The sequence below is a fragment of the Lithobates pipiens genome, unplaced genomic scaffold, assembly GCF_037356315.1.
Source record: "Lithobates pipiens isolate NorthernLeopardFrog02 unplaced genomic scaffold, aLitPip1_a1.2 Scaffold_18, whole genome shotgun sequence".
Classification (NCBI taxonomy): Eukaryota; Metazoa; Chordata; class Amphibia; order Anura; family Ranidae; genus Lithobates; species Lithobates pipiens.
The window spans coordinates 141102196-141120292 of record NW_027507758.1 but is presented as its reverse complement, the minus strand read 5'-3'; the positions used below and the strand labels follow the sequence as shown (position 1 = coordinate 141120292).

The window sequence follows — 18097 nt, the reverse complement described above, 5'->3', positions numbered from 1 at the left end:
ATTATATTCTATGATCTGTTTTGCATCAGATTCACTAATGTTCCTGGAAAGAGACCTAAAGGGATTTAAAAGTATTTATTCTACTGAGTTCTTACGTTGTATTTTTATTTTACCTAAATACATACTGTTTATATAATGATTTCTGATTTGCAATATTATCTGCAATATTATCTGAAAATGTGTTTACCCATTGCTAGCTTACTATGTTTCTGCCAGTCCCCTTTTTTGAGTGGTGCACCAGGGGGATTGCACATGTATGCAAGTGAGAAACAATAAAATAAAAACTGTAGTATCTTTCCTAATCCAATAAGGACACAAAGGATAATTAGTCAGTCTGAGCCTGGCTACAGACCTGCTGCTGGCTTACACGAATGCACTGCACATAGATGAAATGCTAGTTCACCATTCTGTCACAGTAACCATTACCTGAACAGTAATCGTTAAATAATAATCAATAAAAAAAATACAGAGTTAAAATATGACAGTCCCATGGAATCAGTTAATCAAGGATGCCACTGTTTTAAAAGAGGAAGACTTACTTTTAAATTCCTAAAGTTTACTGTTACACAGTTTAAAACTCCAATACACATATGGACTTAAGCAGCAGTAAAGGCCTTATCAAAGTTCCGTCTCCCCCATTTAAATAAAATATATAAAACATGTATATATATATATATATATATATATATATATATTTTTTTTTTTTTTTAAATAGAGCTGTACTTTAAATATTATTATTGTTGTTGTTAGTAGAATAAAGCCCAAAAAGTATAAATTATAGGTTGGCTAACTACAGTATTACCAGCTTCCTGTAAATTGCCACAACAATTTAATTGTGTCTGTTTATTATTAGTATATTTAATCATTTTTAGTATATTAAGTAAAAGAAAAGGATACGGGGTATGGCAAAAAGTTGAGCAAATACGTGGAATGAAGATCCCCAAGCAATTTGCCATGGTGCAATATACGCCAGAACATAATTCATCTTATTTAGTAGTTCAAGAACCTGGAGGAAAAAAGAATAATTAATATAAAAACATTGATAACCAACAAATTGTAAAAACTTCAAGTTGTAAAAGATTAATCTTAGGTTATATTTACTATAATGTGTAAAAATACAATTTAATTAAAACAAAGCCTGCATCAATTGTAAAAATTCATAATTTTTGAAACAAAACATATTACTTTACACAGAACCATCCACTGAGAGCTAAGGTATGAAGTTAGTTTGGGTTTACAGCTGCAGAGGTTGGGGGGGGGGGGGGTAATCTGCATTTCTATTCTAATATGTGATACACCAATTAAGGATAAAAAAGATGGCTTTCTTTCACTCCAGAGTATTATGAATTGTGATTCACCATGGCTTAGTCTCGGAGGTTCTTGTATTAGGCATTTATTTGACTGGAATATAAACTGTTATAGTGGGATAGTCGAGGAACCAGTATTAATGCCACACCATTGCAGTACAAATGCTAATGGTAAGATTAAAGGTTCTTAAAATTGATCAATGAATGTCTTTTGGCGTGTGGGATCCTTGGATCCAGTACTTGATGGGCACTACATGCGGAATTAGAAACATCATGTCCGTGTGAAGGAGCCCTTATGAAGGAAAATCTTGTAAAGTGTAATAAAAAGTGACACTTTCTTTATACAAGCCTTGTATGTTAGATCCTGTACACAGAATATCAGATCTTCTTCAGGTCCAGGTACCAGAGGTGGTACGAGGAATACAGCATTTGGACTGATAGTGTTGGTGCCCTGCTGGCAACTGCCAAATGTGAGTGCAAGTTTTATCTTTGTTGTTTTTACTATTTTAAATACAATTTACTACAGTATGAAATCTCCAATCATCAATCTGTGTTTCTTTGCTCACTCCTATTGAGTGAATGAGCATTTACATTAGAGATATCCATAAGTAAGCCATCCATAAGGAGTGAGACATCCATAAGGAGCACCTGAACTCCTATGAGGAAGATCTGATATTCCGTGTATAGGATTTAACATATATGGCTTGCTGGCTGCTTTGTTGACATATGGAACAATCTGGTGAGTGTAAACTTCACCTGGGCACATTGAAGAGCACTTTATATGTACAGTATAAAGAAGAAGGGGTCACATTTTATTAGACAAGATCACAGTGATTGGGGATTTTCCTTCATAACATAGCTGGACTTCATATTTAGGCTACTTTCACACTGAAAGCCCTGGGCTTCGGTGGTAAAGTGACGCTAGTTTTAGTGGCGCTTTTCGGGCCACTAGTGGGGCACTTTTAACCCCTGCTAGTGGCCGAAGAAAGGGTTATAAGCGCCTGTGTTGCTGTGCTGCCAAAGCACTTTGGCAGCGCTGCCCATTCATTTCACAGATGCTACTTGCAAGACTTTTCAGAGTGTCCAGCAAATGCACCGCCCCAGTGTGAAAGTACTCGGGCTTTCACACTGCGGAGACACGAGAGGCGCTTTTTATGTGCTATTTTTAGCACGAAAATGCTCTAAAAATTCCTCAGTGTGAAAGGGGTCTAATGTTTTGATTTATTTAAACACAGGTTTTTGTACTTGTTTATAAAGGATTAGCACCTACTTTTCATTATTGCTTTAAGACTCCTTTCACACTGAGGCAGTTTTCAGGTATTTTAGCGCTAGAAATAGCACCCGTAAAGGTGCCTCGCATGCCACCCGAATGCTTTCACAATGGGGTGGTGCTCTTGCGGGATGTTACAAAAAGTCCTGCAAGCAGCATCTTTGGGGCGGTTTATAAGCGCTTTACACCCAAAACGCCCCTGCCCATTGCAATGAATGGGCCACGCCTGAAAAGTGCTTCCGAAGCGCTGCAACACATGTGTGTTTAACACCTTCTTTGGCCATTAGCGGGGGTTAAAAGCACTCTGCTAGCAGTCGAAAAGCACCGCTTAAACAGCAACAAAGTGTCTCTTAAACGAGCTGCGCTTTACCGGTAACGCAGGGGTGGCCCCAGTGTGAAAGGGGTCTAACTGAGCTGTTTATTTATTTATTTATTTTTTTTTTCCTAAGCTCACATTGGAAGGGTTATACACTTTAAAGGGGGAAATTGCTGCCTTCTATACCTTCATTCCTCTTATTCACTTATTTTCATTTTTATTTTCTATTTTTATCTTTTAAGGAGGAACTTCCTCTTACTGTTATTAGACTAAACAGCTCAGTGGAAGAAATTGTTTGAGATGTAATACAAATCTATATTTTCACTTAGAAACAAGTTATCTGGTAGCAATAGACTTCCTCTAAATAGGAATAGTGCAGTTGTGCTGAGGCAAAAAATGTTAAAAAAGGTTGGAGATTTTAAAGAGATTTTAGTATCTAAGGGCAGAGTGGGAACAAAACATTAGCAAGATAGAGTACATAATGGCAATGGCTATTCCCAGGGGTTACTTAGGATATTGAGGTTACTTCCACTTTGCAAGGGAAGTTAGACTTTTCATTGGATTTGCTCCAGAAATGAAGTGAAGCTATCCTGACTTCCATTTTCTTATCTTGTGCAAGCAAAAAAGCATTTAAAAAAAAAAATTCATAGCACATTTTTTGCAAACCACGTAATATTCACTAAGCACTGGGGCAAATTCTTGTACAAAGTGCAACTTTCCTTACCAAATGAACAGCCTATTTGTCTTTAGTAAATCAACCCCATAGTATGAATTGGGATTAGTAAGATCACCATGGAGACTATTAAAACTACATGTGCTACACAAAGAAAATGTGGCAGCAGAAATATAACAAGCATTTTAGAAAGTGCAAGAAGTCTTCCAAAGAATCTGAACTAACTAGAATTGCTTGAATCTGGCTTCATGAAAGTCACAGGTGGATAATACATTTTAAAAGCTATTGTGTCTACAAAGAACAAAAAAAGTTGTGTTCTTTCGTGCACAATAGTTTTATTAGGTTTACAAATGGAGAGATGCGAAAGTACACTTAAAAAAGGAGCTTCAGTCTCTCCCCCCACCAAGTCAGCAGCTACAAATATTGTAGCTGCTGGATGAAGGAGGAGGGAGAATAGGTAAGGTATTAAGGTAGGAGAGTGGAAAAAGATCTGGACAAATATAAAATATTAGCCATTTTAAAAATGCTTAGGAGATGAACATAGGTCCATCATAGTTCTGTTTTGTAGTAGAGGGTTTCCAATGCCAAAGGTTGTAAAAGGAGCATTTAATCTCTCTGTGGGGTGGCATGTATTATCAGGCGGTTTAATACCAAGACAAGGTGTTTACTAGTGAGACAAATGGTTTTCCCTGATGCTGGAGACTATGATTTTATAATCAGCATGCTGCAGAGAAGGACCTTAGCTCTGTGAGGAAGCAGTGATCTCTCTGCAGAGGTCCAATGCACTTTTGAGAAGGTGTCGCCTTACTTCCTAGATTCCACCTACACAAAGCTGCTAGGAGGTTATTTATTGTCACCTCCCACACAGCTAAATGCCTTTGTGAGTTGTAATGTTACGTCAGGTTATTTTTTGTCCCCTCTGTCATATTTGTCCTTGCTTGAGAAATATCGCCTTACTTTTAAGTAACCTGAAAAATATAGTTTAATTCTTCTTGTATTTTCTTTTGAAGCGTCTATACAGTATGGATTCAGTTCCTTTTCACTTTTTTTCTATAAATTGCTGTACCATGAGTCCGTTTCTTGCCCAGTCCTGTTTTTTTTTTTTTTTTTTACCAGAATTCGATTCATGTATAGGAAAATTTGCCATATGTGTGATTCTGCCTAAATTACTATTTTTGTTTCAGGTATACCAATAAGTGCATCTCTTTTATTTTTAAGAAATAAATATTATATTTCATTCAGGGAGGGAAAGTATTGATTCTTCATCCTTTTCTGAAAAATATTGAGCTGAAGTTTCTGCAACAAATCTTTCTGACAACTCCAAGAGATGTTCATTGATTACACAACTTGCAGTCTCCTGGAAAACTATACATAATTTGAATAAACAAGAAGATAATCTTTATATAAAACTAACCAAATCTTCCTATGTAAAACACCCCAAAAATAATAATTTTTAATTACTACATTCCTCACAACAGTGAGATATTGATGTTAGCTTTAAATTGATAATAGATATTCAGCAGTTTCTAGTACACAATGCACTTCTAAGCTGCCTAACAAGAGATGTACTTCCTAGCAAGAATAACACTACCATCTTCCACTCTCCCTTCTCTCCACACAACATATACAGTAAATTGGCAACCTGTGCCTGTGTGCAGGGTCCTTACTTGGGGTCTTTACCTGCCCATGCACTTCATTCCTACTGACAGATTGTGGGCAATCTGTTTCCTGGGTCAAAGGAGATACTAGGAACCATAAGCAGTCTTGCCAATGTGACAACAAATGCAGGAGTAACTGTAAAATGTATAAATAAAGGTGACTAGGATCTCGTCACAAATCTGCAGTCATCAAATAACAGATTCATGGCCTACTCTATCTCGTGCAGATTTGCTCATTCATACCCAAAAACAGACTATATTTATGCTTTGATGATAAATGATTTAATGGATATATTCCACAACTCTAGAAAACCATTTAAAGTCTTATTTATCATCCATGGCCAAAGGGTGATTTTTAAAGAATAGATTAAAAAATAATAGCAGGTAATCTAGCTTTTCCATTCTTATTTAATAAAAGTGATTTCCCCCTTTATTGATGACACACAACTGCTCTTCATCTTCTATAAGTGGAGCATCATCTGCTGCTTCTCTTATTCCTCCACCATTTGCCCCATCACCATAATCTTTTTATTTACTGCCCCTTCCCCCCAAACACACACACTCCACATTGCTCAGATCCCGACTCATGATCAGTCTCCTTTATATGCTGTCTGCAATCAGATTTTGCTTTTCCTCTTCTCTCTCATCCTGCCTTCCTTTCTTCTTGAGTCTAGTCCTAGTGATCCATAGCCAGCTCACATTCTGCCTCCTCTAACCCCAGCCCCAAGCCACAATCAGTTTTTGTTCTGTCTTCACTCATGTTCAGGTCAATTGAGGGGGTAGACTTAATGAGGGGGATTCAATAAAGCTGCTGCAACACTTTTCTGACGTTATTCAAATTCATGAAGCAGATGCAACACTTTTGGTCCTAACAGATACTTGTGCACCAAATTCAGATAGTTCTAAAATGCAACACTTTCATTGTGGTGCAATGAATGTGCCAAATTCAAAATAAAACACTGACACTTCATATCTTACAAAAGTGGAGCTAAATAAGACCAACTCTCTTTTGGTGTACAGAGAGAGAAACTGACGCAGATTGACCCATCGGAGCTCTCTTGCCTGCAATTATATTAAAAGTTCTAGATAGGTACATGCATTTGGCATATTCTGAACCACTTTAAAAATGTATGAGAGATGCTTTCACAAAATCTGTCGTTTTAATTAAAAAGGGCTTCATACAGTCCATAGCATAAACCAAAGAAAACATTTTCTTGTCTGAGCCACTAACTAAACTTGTGCCATTACCTGTTTGTTTTGGAGAACCCATTAGGGTGCCTCTTAACCTCCCTGGTGGTACGATTATTTCAGATTTTAGGTGCTGAAAGCGGTACAATTATTTTGCATGAAAATTTGGCGTTTTATATTGTAGTCCTGTAATTCTTAGGAATAACTCACTTAAATCTGTCCAAACCAGAGTCTAGCAGACATCCCCGGTATGATAAAGTTTGAAAAATGAAATAATAAATTATAATATAATAAATAACTATAAATAATTATACCAAATAATAATATAACAATAATAAAAATTATTCAATAATGTAATCAAATCAAAAACACAGAAATTTGCTTTGTTGCAGAATTGTTACTGTCATTACTTTTCAGTATTTGATGACAGATCTCCCAACAAATTACTATCGCTCAATTCTGCGAGTGATTCTAATTTATTATCGCTGTTTTCTAGCTGGTCTAAAATCATTTTTGGTGTAAAGGGACAGTTTTGGTTGCTATGGACAATCTCCAGTTTCCAGGCATAAAGAACAGTTTTTATAATATAAAACTGCATGCAGGACACTGGGCAGAACACTAGGGACAAAGGGGATGTGAAATTATTACATACAGCAATGTAATCTGTAAGATTACATTATATTGTATGTATACTGTGTGTTTCACTTTTTGAATTTGGCGCCGATCTCCGTCCCCGTGTGTCACAACGCTCGCAGGGAATGGAGATCGGCTCAGTGGAGTCTCTGCAGCCGTGTTTTTATTGAAAAGTGCTTGATCTACTGTATACATGTGAGTTTATTACTTTTATGAAATTTCCTTTTAAAACAGAATTACGCTATTTGGTCCCTGTTTCCCTTTACATGTGTTCAACCATTTCAATTGGTGTGTATGGCTGGAGATAACTTACTGCCCAGTACACGAACGGAACGACTATACTTGAAATTCCCCTGGAGAATTTACTCTTAAGAAATCTACATAAAATATACAAGCTTTTGTGATCCTTCGAATGTATATTCGCTTGGATCCAGTATATCTGGTAAGCCTACACCTTGTCTGGTGAAGGGAATATCACGTGGTGTCTGCATGACCTTTACATGTAAAGAAGGTGGATGGTGATGTTCTACATACATGTGGATCGGATTATCACATACAAGAGACTTTGCATCTCTGTTTTTTTGGACTTTCTTTCACCTGTTATTTTTCACTTACCTGTAATTTTCGCTATACACGTGATTTATAGGAAACTTTGCTTCTCTTTAGGTCACTTTTTATTTCACACTATTAATGTTTAAAATATATATGCATATGTTTTATATATGAGTGTACATTATCTTACATGAGAATGTTATAATATGCCTGGTTTTAGCGCTACACTTTTGTATAGAATTTACTAGTTTTAATGTCGTCTTGCTTTATGTTAAAGTATGTACAGGTATGTACTGTATATGTTTACTGGTAATAAAAAATAACAATAAATATACAGATCTAATTAAAAAGTGGACGTAATTATAAAATTCATTATTTTACCTTGTAGAACAAGATGGTAATAAAATAAAAATCCAGTAAAAAGCTCTCTGATACAATGTGATAGTCAAAAAGAAAAAATAGGACTGTGAATCCAAAAACAAGATACTGGTGAATTGGACTGCAGAAGCAAGATCTCAGTAGTTTTAATCCAGCAATAGATATTAACAAAGAATCCAATCTGCGGGGACAAACAAAACATAAAACAATACACCGCATTTACTATACAGCATCTTTTTTAAACTGAACTATGCATGCATTGCTGGTGGTCAGTTGAAGATGGGTCCCTTACTTTGTAAGTCAGTGAGAGAAGGGCTCAATTACATTTGTGGTCTGTAAAAGAAGTGACCCCTTACATTGGTAGTCAGTGGGAGAAGGACCCTCTGATGGTCAGTGGTTACTTACCTCAACCAGGAGCTAGTGAAGGGATGTCAACACTGGGTTCAGGACCTTTGGCTTGACCCCCTTTATCTATTGAGAACCAGGCATCTGGCAAGATTACCTAAAGATCTATCTGGCAGTGCCATGTTGTGAGCAGTGCGCAGGCGGCAGATGCATCCTTTGGAACACTGGCTTACATCATACTATTTCTTTGCCTTGTCATCAATGGTTACAATTCAAAACCAGCTAATTATCTGTTGTAGCAGTAACAACAGGGTGGAAAAATAAGGCTCTTATTGAGCATTGCTGCTTGTGACAACACTAGAGAGCATCTACAAACTCTTCTTTTTCTAAGTGTATTGTGTCAGTACCTGAGCAAAAGGTTTCATTTGTTCTTGTTAGCTTTGATTTATTTTGTGAATCCTGATGGCTGCTCTAGAGACCTAAATTCGGTTTAAAGGTCCTGCAGCTGAATCTTTGTTTTTAAATGATTCCTGGTTTCATCAGCTACGTGTGGGCCTGGCAGGTTAAGTGTTAGCCCTTGTACACACTGTCGGAGATTCCGACGGAATGTGTCCTGTTGGACCGTTTTGTCGGATATTCCGACTGTGTGTGGTCTCCATCGGACTGTTTCCGTCGGAATATCCGACGGACCAACTTTTCCAACTTGCCGGTAAAATTTTCCCACAAAATGCTCCGATCGGACATACTCTGATCATGTGTAGCCTACTCCGACGGACAAAGTGCCACACATGCTCAGATCAAATTCCTAGACCAAACCTATTGGCTACTAGCCTGAACGTAGTCCCGTCGTAATGAAATAACGTCATCGCGTTATGTACAATCAGATTTTCTGACAACTTTGTCCGACCGTGTGTATGCAACAGTTTCGGACAAAATCCGTCGGACAAAATCCAACGGATTTGGTTGTCAGAATGTCGGAGCCTGTGTACAAGGGCTCAGAATTGAATGCGACTGCTAATGCCCATGGTTCAGCCCAGGAGTTGAATCAATAAGCTTTCTGTTTCAAAAGTTTGTATTCATTTCAAAGGGCTAGGTTTAGTAATGTCCACCAATAATAGGTCAGCATACACTGACAACATTAAAAGCATAGCGATGCAGAATGCAGAACAACAATAATTTGTCCAAAACATAAACAGAATGTATCTAAGAATCTGTCCAAAGGACAAAATAATGTAGGCAACCCTAATGCTCCTCTGGCAAGAGGAAGCGGGGACTAACAGAGAATATAATGCCGTGTACACACGACCAGAATGTCTGACAGAAAAAGTCAGACGGAAGCTTTTCATCGTATATTTCAATCGTGTGTATGCCTCATCTTTTTTTTATCAAAAATTCTGACGGACCTAGAAATAGAACATGTTTTAAATATTTCCATCAGAACCAATTCCTATCGGCAAAACCGCTCATCTGTATGCTGTTCCGATGGACCAAAAACGGCGCATGCTCTAAAGCAAGTACGTGACAGAAGCTATTGGTTACTGGCTATTGAACTTCCTTTTTCTAGTCCCGTCACTACATTCTTAACGATCTGACTTTTGTGTGATCGTGTGTACGCAACGACAGTTTCAGCGGAACTCTGTCGGAAAAACCTTCAGAGTTTATTCCGACGGAAAAGCCGGTCATGTGTACGTGGAATAAGAGAGGGGGGAGAGGTAAAGAAGAGGGAAAGGGAGGAGAAAACAAGGATGTTATGTATTCCCTAAACAGATATGGGACCAAAAATGAAAAAAAGGCGACTATAAATAGCCAAGATTAGAGGAATGCAGAGAAGCAGAGGCATAGTTAAGCCACGGTTCCCAAATTTTAAGAACTGTAACCTGAAAGTCTTTTAAGAATGCCATTATTTTTTTCAATAACCAATAGCATATTTATATACTTCTTAAGGTCTTGTAAGTTAATTTTAGGCTTCCTCCAGGCCTTAGCAATGGTCTGTTTGACCACCAAGAATAAAAAGGTAGCTAGGACAAGGCCACCAAAATGGTCACCTTGTTGACCAAAGCCTCAGGAACATCTAAGATAAGATGAGACAGATCTTGCTGTTTAAGTGGGCACCTAATACAACCTAAAGCCTTATATGCAGACTTTAGAATGGTCAAATTAGAAGAATATTTTTCTATACTAGACCAGATTTTAACCCATTACTACCATTCTATGGGAGTATGTATATCCTGTTCCCACTTCATAATGTAGGAAGGGAAAGAATGAGTTATAGAACTGATTGACAGAAAAAAGGCAAACATGTTTGCAGGTCGATTTCATGTAAGGGAACTCTGAGTTCCTTGTGAGGCTTAAGATCCAATGTCTGATTAGAAGGTATCTGTAGTGCACAAATAAGTGCCCCTCTGTGATGCACGAAGTATGACCAAAAAAGCTTTAGCCATATTTCTCATTTAATGTACTTTGGGCCCTCTGGGGTTTTCAGCTCAAGGCACCTCAGCCTGATCATTGAGATTTGATGGGTGATTTATTGGGAACATGCATGGGGTCTCTGTACACTGATATTTGTGTTTTGTATCAGAAATACATTGTTAAATATTTCCAAAGAATTTTAAATGTAGAGTTCCAGATTTGTACAGAATTATATATAGTAGTAAACTTCTTGCAAATAACAAAACAATGACTCCAAGCTACATGGAGTGTGTGTATGTAATGTGGATGATCATTTACTTATCTTTAAGGCTTAATGTACATGGGACGTTTTAATACCTCTCCTGAACGATTTAACTTGACAGACATCTGTTTTGCCGCGTTTGCATTTAGAAGCTTTTTTTTATATATTTTTTGCAACTAGTCAAAAATGAAAAAAAAAAACGTAAACGAAATGCAGCTAAACGCGGGATACAGGGTTTACACGTGTTTACCAGCTGTTACAGGTATTTGGTGTTTCAAATGCCTCTGAACATCCGTCCTGAACGCATATTTTTGCTTTCCAAAAAATGCTTCTAAACTCAACTGCCTAGAAACTACTATAAATGACCTCGTGTACATGTTACTGATAAGATACCATAGAGGAGAGTTCAGGGGCAGCTGAAAAAAACAACCCAACTGCTCCTAAATGTCCATTTACCAGCAGCAGTGTACATGAAGCCTAAGGAATGCTTTACTGAGAGGAGTATGAAGGCCACAATTGTTGATCTTCTTTAGAAAAAAATGAAGACTTGCAAATCAGAAAATTTGCACACCTTTTTCAAGGGGTCCTTTGGATCTCTTTATCACTGTACTCAGCAAATTGGGTAAACTATCAAATCCAGCAAACCCCGCCTTGAAGCAAACTGCATGTTTTGTACATCTCTAATTTTGAAACATGCAGCTATCATAAACTCTTAGCTGCTATCAGAGAAGAGACAGGTAAACAAAAAAGAAAAGGTTATACTGTTCTTTCAGAAAATATTCTGTATGCATTTGTCCATAATCAGTTTCATCACAATATGAAGTCAGTATTACTTTTGTGTTTTGTTTGGGCCTAGTGAACAGTACTGCACGCTTAGCAATCCTACTGCCACCTTGAATGATTTTAATTACTGTAGAAACAATGCAGCTTACTTTTTTCCAAATCTTGAATGTTTGCTGACTGAGAAAGCCTCAATAGTTGCAGCACTCAAAATGATTGATGGATACAAGACATATTTCTCAAGGCAAACAATCCACACATAACACTTTTCAAACCACATCAGTTGTGCTGCACCTAAAATGTAAAAAGAACCATAACGTTTGTGGAAAATAAAGTAATCTGGATATTATAAATAACAGGGTTAAGAAATTAAACAAATATGGTCTATTCATACCCATACACCAATATTTGATGACTCAACATTGTTTATGCTGCTTACTGCATTCCAAAATGTTGTTTGTGTGCATTAATGTACAGTAACTGGTTTGGATTTGAGATGCTTGTGAGTTGTGTCTGAGTTGTTTTGCATTCACACTAATTTGCATAGGCAAGCAAAAGCCTGTATACCCATGCTCTAATATCAAAAGCCAAACTCCATCTTTAAAACTGAAGGATAAAGCTTTTAGGTACTTGATTAACTTGTGCAATTACTGCGTTTGACAGTATAGACTGGAACTTTCTATGGTCGATACTACAGAAATTTGGGTTTGGTCCAAATTACATCTCATGGGTAAAATTTCTCTACAGTCAACAACAGGCCGCTGTTTCGGTGCTTCGTATTGAGGAGGGGTACTAGGCAGGGATGCCCGCTGTCCCCTCTCCTCTTTGCGCTAGCTATTGAACCCCTGCTAATTGAGATAAGGGCCAATCAGTGCATCACAGGTTTCTGCTATAGCAACATGCAGGAAAAAGTCATGTTATATGCTGATGACACCTTGCTTCTGCTAGGAGACACTGTCCTTTCCCTTCAGGAGGCTATGTCAACCATATCCAGATTCGGTGGATTTTCTATACCCATTACCCCCTCCTTTAACCACTTTCAGACCGGGCCATTTTGCTGGCTTAAGACCAGACCACTTTTTGCGATTCGGCACTGCATCGCTTTAACTGACAATTGCGTGGTCGTGCGACGTGGCTCCCAAACAAAATTTATGTCCTTTTTTTCCCACAAATAGAGCTTTCTTTTGGTGGTATTTAATCACCCCTGCGGTTTTTATTTTTTGTGCTATAAACAAAAATAGAGCGACAATGTTGAAAAACACATTCTTCTTTACTTGTTATAATAAATATCCCCCAAAAATATATAAAAAAAAACAGTTTTGCCTCAATTTAGGCTGATACGTACTCTTCTACATATTTTTGGTAAAAAAAAAACTCAATAAGCGATTATTGATTGGTTTGCGCAAAAGTTATAGCGTTTACAAAATAGGGGATAGTTTTATGGCATTTTTATTCATATTTTTTTTTACTAGTAATGGCGGCGATCAGTGATTTTTATTGTGACTGCGACATTATGGCGGACACATCGGACATTTTTGACACATTTTTGGGACCCTTGTCATTTATACAGCAATCAGTGCTATACAAATGCACTGATTCCTGTGTAAATGACACTGGCAGTGAAGGGGTTAACCAGGGGGTGGCAGTGTAGGGGTTAAGTGTTCCTAGGGGTGTGTTACTAACTGTGGGGGGCTGGGCTTTGTGTTAGTGAACACTGATCTCTGCTCCAATCACTTGGAGCAGAGATCAGCGTCACTTGTTGCTAGGCAGAACGGGGAGATGCTGTTTACAACGGCAACTCCCCGTTCAGCCTCCCCGTGAGATGATCGCGGGTATCCCCGTGGCGATCGGGTCCACAGGACCCGCAACCGGACTCACGGGGGTCCCGACCAGCACGTGAGTGCACCGCCGGTGGCGCGCACGAGATGGCAGGGCGGCATATAGAAATGGACGTACCTGTACACCAATATGCCTGCCCGTGCCATTCTGCCATCGTACATCGTCGTGCGCCGGTCGGGAACTGGTTAAATACTTGGGGATTCAGATCACATCTACGCCGAGGGACTATATTCACCTAAATATCTCCCCCCTTCTCCAGCGGTTTAGAGAAAGGGTTAAAACTTGGAATTCCCTACACCTGTCAGTTGCGGGTAGAGTGAATCTAATAAGGATGATACTCATGCTACAACTACTGTATTTCCTCCATGACACCCCCCTGGTTATCCCCTTGCAGATATTCTGAATAGTAAACACCATTTTTCGCAGCCTCATTTGGAAAAATAGACCCCCTAGGATCAAACTAGAACAGTTGAAGAGACTCAAAGACAGCGAAGGGTTTGGCGTTTGCCAAATCCCTGGCTGTATTACCTAGCAGCCCAGCTGCAACATCTTATTGGCACAGCTGCAACAGCGGAGAGGACAATGACTAGGCCGCAAAGCTCATCTCAGAAACTAATGCTCCACACTTTGTGTAGAGGACCAATTCCCAAGGCACTGGAGGCCTCCACTTAACCACACAAAAAAGTACCCAACCTTTAGTCTAGTCAAGAAGGTATGGAACAAATCCAAATATCTCCAGATGGCTATACAGTGTACAGCCCTATATGGCAAAATGACACGTACACTGAACTGGCCAAACTGCAGTCTGGAGCTAGGTGGAAGGCATTTGGAGTTACTCATCTCAAGCAAATATTTTAGGGGTGGGGTGCTGAGCTCCTTCACTGACCTGAAGGAAACATGGTCAACCCTTATCGATGCACTTCTACTATACGCAACTTAGTCACGCGGTTGCAGCACATGGCTGGTCTCCAGAGTGGCACTTGTCCCAGACTCCAGTGTTTAGCCTTCTTGGGGATGCTGTTTCGTCTAAACATCCTGTTACAGTCCATGATGAAGCAGCATCCCCTGAGGGTGAGGGAGAAATGGGAGACAGACGTTGGGCAGCTGGCATGTGCTCACTGAATGTGTCCCAATGACTTACCCAGCTATACATCCTGTTGCGTACATACTGTACCCCGCCCACAGACTCCATTTGATGAACTTGCAGCCTGACTCCACATGCACAAGATGTAAATGAGATCATGGAGACCTCATACACCTGCTGTGGCATTGCCAAAAGCTACATACATAATGGGAAGGAGTAGTTAATACGGTCAATTATGTGTTCAAAGTCTCTCTTCCACAGAGAATCTCCCGGTGCACTGGAAGAATACGAATGGGAGGGGCACAGCAAAGAACTGTACACAGAGTTCTATTTCAAGCTAGAAAACTGATGATATACTGGAAGTCTGAGGCTCTCCCGACCATAAAAAAATGGATTGACAATATTGGTACAGTATTAAAAATGGAAAAGCTGATATACCAGCACAGGGGAAGTGCACATAAATGTAAGAAATTGTGGGCACTGTGGCTGGATTGTTGGGATTAGCCCCAATGGAACTAGTGGCTGAAAGACTACTAAGAATAAATGCAGGGCGAACGATGGGCTAAGAGAAACAATAAAGGGGATAATGTGAAAATGTTGAGGTGGCTAGGTTGTTGGTTATCATTATGATTAAGATGCATGTAACTAAACCATATTGCAATGAAGACATTGTATGTAATACACTTCTGAAAAATATATAAAATTTTGTTGGATTAAAAGAAACGTGTGCAAATATCTAATGAGAGGTATTTTGTTACACAGGAGAAAACAATCACAAGCTTCCATGAAGCAACAGTGAGCGACATAACTATATATTCAGGAACTTGCAGAAGTTGCAATCTTTCAAAGAGGCTGTTAACATTTATAGTATATGCATTGAATTTTAATGCACATAAATGTGAGTTGTTTATATTTTTATGCATTTTAATAAACTATTTTACAGAGTTACATTTAGGGCAATATTTTTAACTCAGAGAATGTGACATTCAACAATTGTTTACTGCAGGTAAATTAATCACTGTCCTTTTACCACTTGACGACCAGGGATTTACCGGTACATCGCTGGACTTTGAGTGGCTTTATTGGAAAGATGCCTGCAGCTTCAGGCATCATCCCAGTATTGTTTTTTTAGCTGGCGGTCAGCTTTCTTTTAAAAGCAATCCTAGCTGCTAATTAGCCGATGGATTGTTGTTACAAAGAGTGGGGGGGGGGGGGGGATGTCCTGCCACGGCTCTCTCAAGCTCATTTGTCCCACCAGAGAACCCAAGACTATAGCCGGCGGTTCTGTTGGCTGACCATAGAGCTGATCAGAGAATGGAAGGGCTCCGATCATCTGTATGGTCTAAGAAACCATAAGCGATGGAGCATTTAATCACTTCCAATTTTCAGTTGTAAACAATCCCTTAGTTGCTGGAAAAAAGCACCAGCTAATACCGATCTTGGTATGATCTGAAGCTTTTAAGGGCAGGGGAGAGATCTGTCACTGCCTATTGCTATCACAGATGATATTTATTTTCCCTATGAGATCAATAAAAGTGATAAAAAATTAAAAATTAAAGCGACAGGGTAATGCCCCGTACACACGATTGGATTTTACGACAACAAATGTTGGATGTGAGCTTGTTGGCTGAAAGTCCGACTGTGTGTATGCTCCATCGAACATTTGTGTGTATGCTCCATCGAACATTTGTTGTCGGAAAATCCAATCGTGTGTACGGTGTATGGGGCATTACCCTGTCGCTTTAATAAAAGGCCAACAACAAATGTTGGATGTGAGCTTGTTGGCTGAAAGTCCGACTGTGTGTATGCTCCATCGAACATTTGTTGTCGGACTTTCCACCAACAAATGTTGGCTAGCAGGTTCTCAAATTTTCCACCAACAAAACTTTGTTGTCGGAATTTCCGATCGTGTATACACAAGTCCGAAGCACAAAAGTTCACGCATGCTTGGAATCAAGCAGAAGGAGCCGCACTGGCTATTGAACTTCCTTTTTCTCGACACGTTCTTAATTGTTGGCCAACATTTGTGTGATCGTGTGTATGCAAGACAAGTTGGAGCCAACATCCTTCGAACAAAAATTCACGGTTTTGTTGGCGAAAAGTCCAATCGTGTGTACGTGGCATCAGAATTAAAAAAATGAACGTGCCCCATGCCCCTGTGCTAGAATGCCAAAGCAAACACACGTGTCTTCCCCGCACACGCACAAACAGCGATCATACCACACATGTGAGGTATCACTACAAACATCAGATAGAGGGCAGTAATTCCAGCACCAGACCACCTGTGTAAATCTAAAGTGGTAACCTGTGAAGGCTTTTAAATCGTTGCCTATGGATAATAAAACGTATGTAGTTTGTCGCTCCTTGCAGGGGGCGTGCGCATTTTTGAAGCATGTGAAGTGTCTTTTTTCCCAAAAAATTGCATTTGAAACACCACTGTGCAAATAGCGTATGATATATAAAAAAGACACCCACCATTTTATTCTCTAGGGCCTCTGCTTTAAAAAAATATAAAGTTTTGGGGTTCTAAGTAATTTTATAACAAAAAAATACAGATTTTTACATGTAAACAAAAAGTGTTGTAAAAAAGGCCTGGTCTTCAAGTGGTCTTCAAACACATGCACCAGGAAGATACACATGCAATGATTATTTGTCAAAATCATTGTTTTTTTAACCAGTTCAACTTTCACAGCTGTGCATTCATCAGAGCGACTTTTATATTTCCACTAGAGATCTGTTTATTCAACAATAACTTTACTTAAAGGCTGAATTCAAACATTGTGATGACCAGCATTTTACTGCATTTCAAAATGGCTGTCATCACAAGGACACAGAGAAAACAATTGTTTTCGCTGTGTCCCAGTCACACTGCAACACTGCCTGGAGCTGTGATGTAACATGCTGCAATACAATGCAGACATGCTGCATCTTATTGCAGTGAACCTAATGCCGCGTACACACAATTGGACTTTCCGGCAGACTTGGTCCGGCGGACCGGAATCTGTCGGACAATTCAATCGTGTGTGGGCTCCAGCGGACTTTTTTTCCCAAAAGTCCGACGGACCTAGAAATAAAACGTTTCAAATCTATCCGACAGACTCAAGTCCGACGGCCTAAAGATCGGGAAAACCGTTCGTCTGTGTGCTAGTCTGACTGACCAAATAGGACGCAAGGACAGCTATTGGCTACTGGCTATTGAATTTCCTTGTTTAGTCCCGTTTACATCATTACGTTCAAAACAAACGGACTTTCAAATGGACTTAGTCCGGTCGTGTGTGGCCAAGTCCGTTTCGTTCAGAAAGTCAGTCGGACCTCTGCTGAAAGTCCGTTAGGAAGACCGTCGGACCTAGTCCGCTGAAAAGTCCGGTCGTGTGTACGTGGCCTTACAGGATCGCATGTCAGC

At 39.2% G+C, this 18097-nt stretch overlaps 1 protein-coding gene across 2 annotated transcripts in view; it reads right to left on the bottom strand.

Annotated features, from left to right (window-relative positions):
- Positions 1-18097, bottom strand: part of PCNX2 (pecanex 2) — a 272275-nt gene that overhangs the window by 72868 nt on the left and 181310 nt on the right. For both annotated transcript variants that reach the window (XM_077486198.1, XM_077486199.1), the window contains exons 19-21: positions 11924-12065; positions 7979-8156; positions 898-1006 (exon numbers count right to left, since the gene is read on the bottom strand). In XM_077486198.1, the coding sequence (XP_077342324.1) occupies positions 898-1006; positions 7979-8156; positions 11924-12065 (429 nt within the window). The remainder of the gene's footprint in view (positions 1-897; positions 1007-7978; positions 8157-11923; positions 12066-18097) is intronic.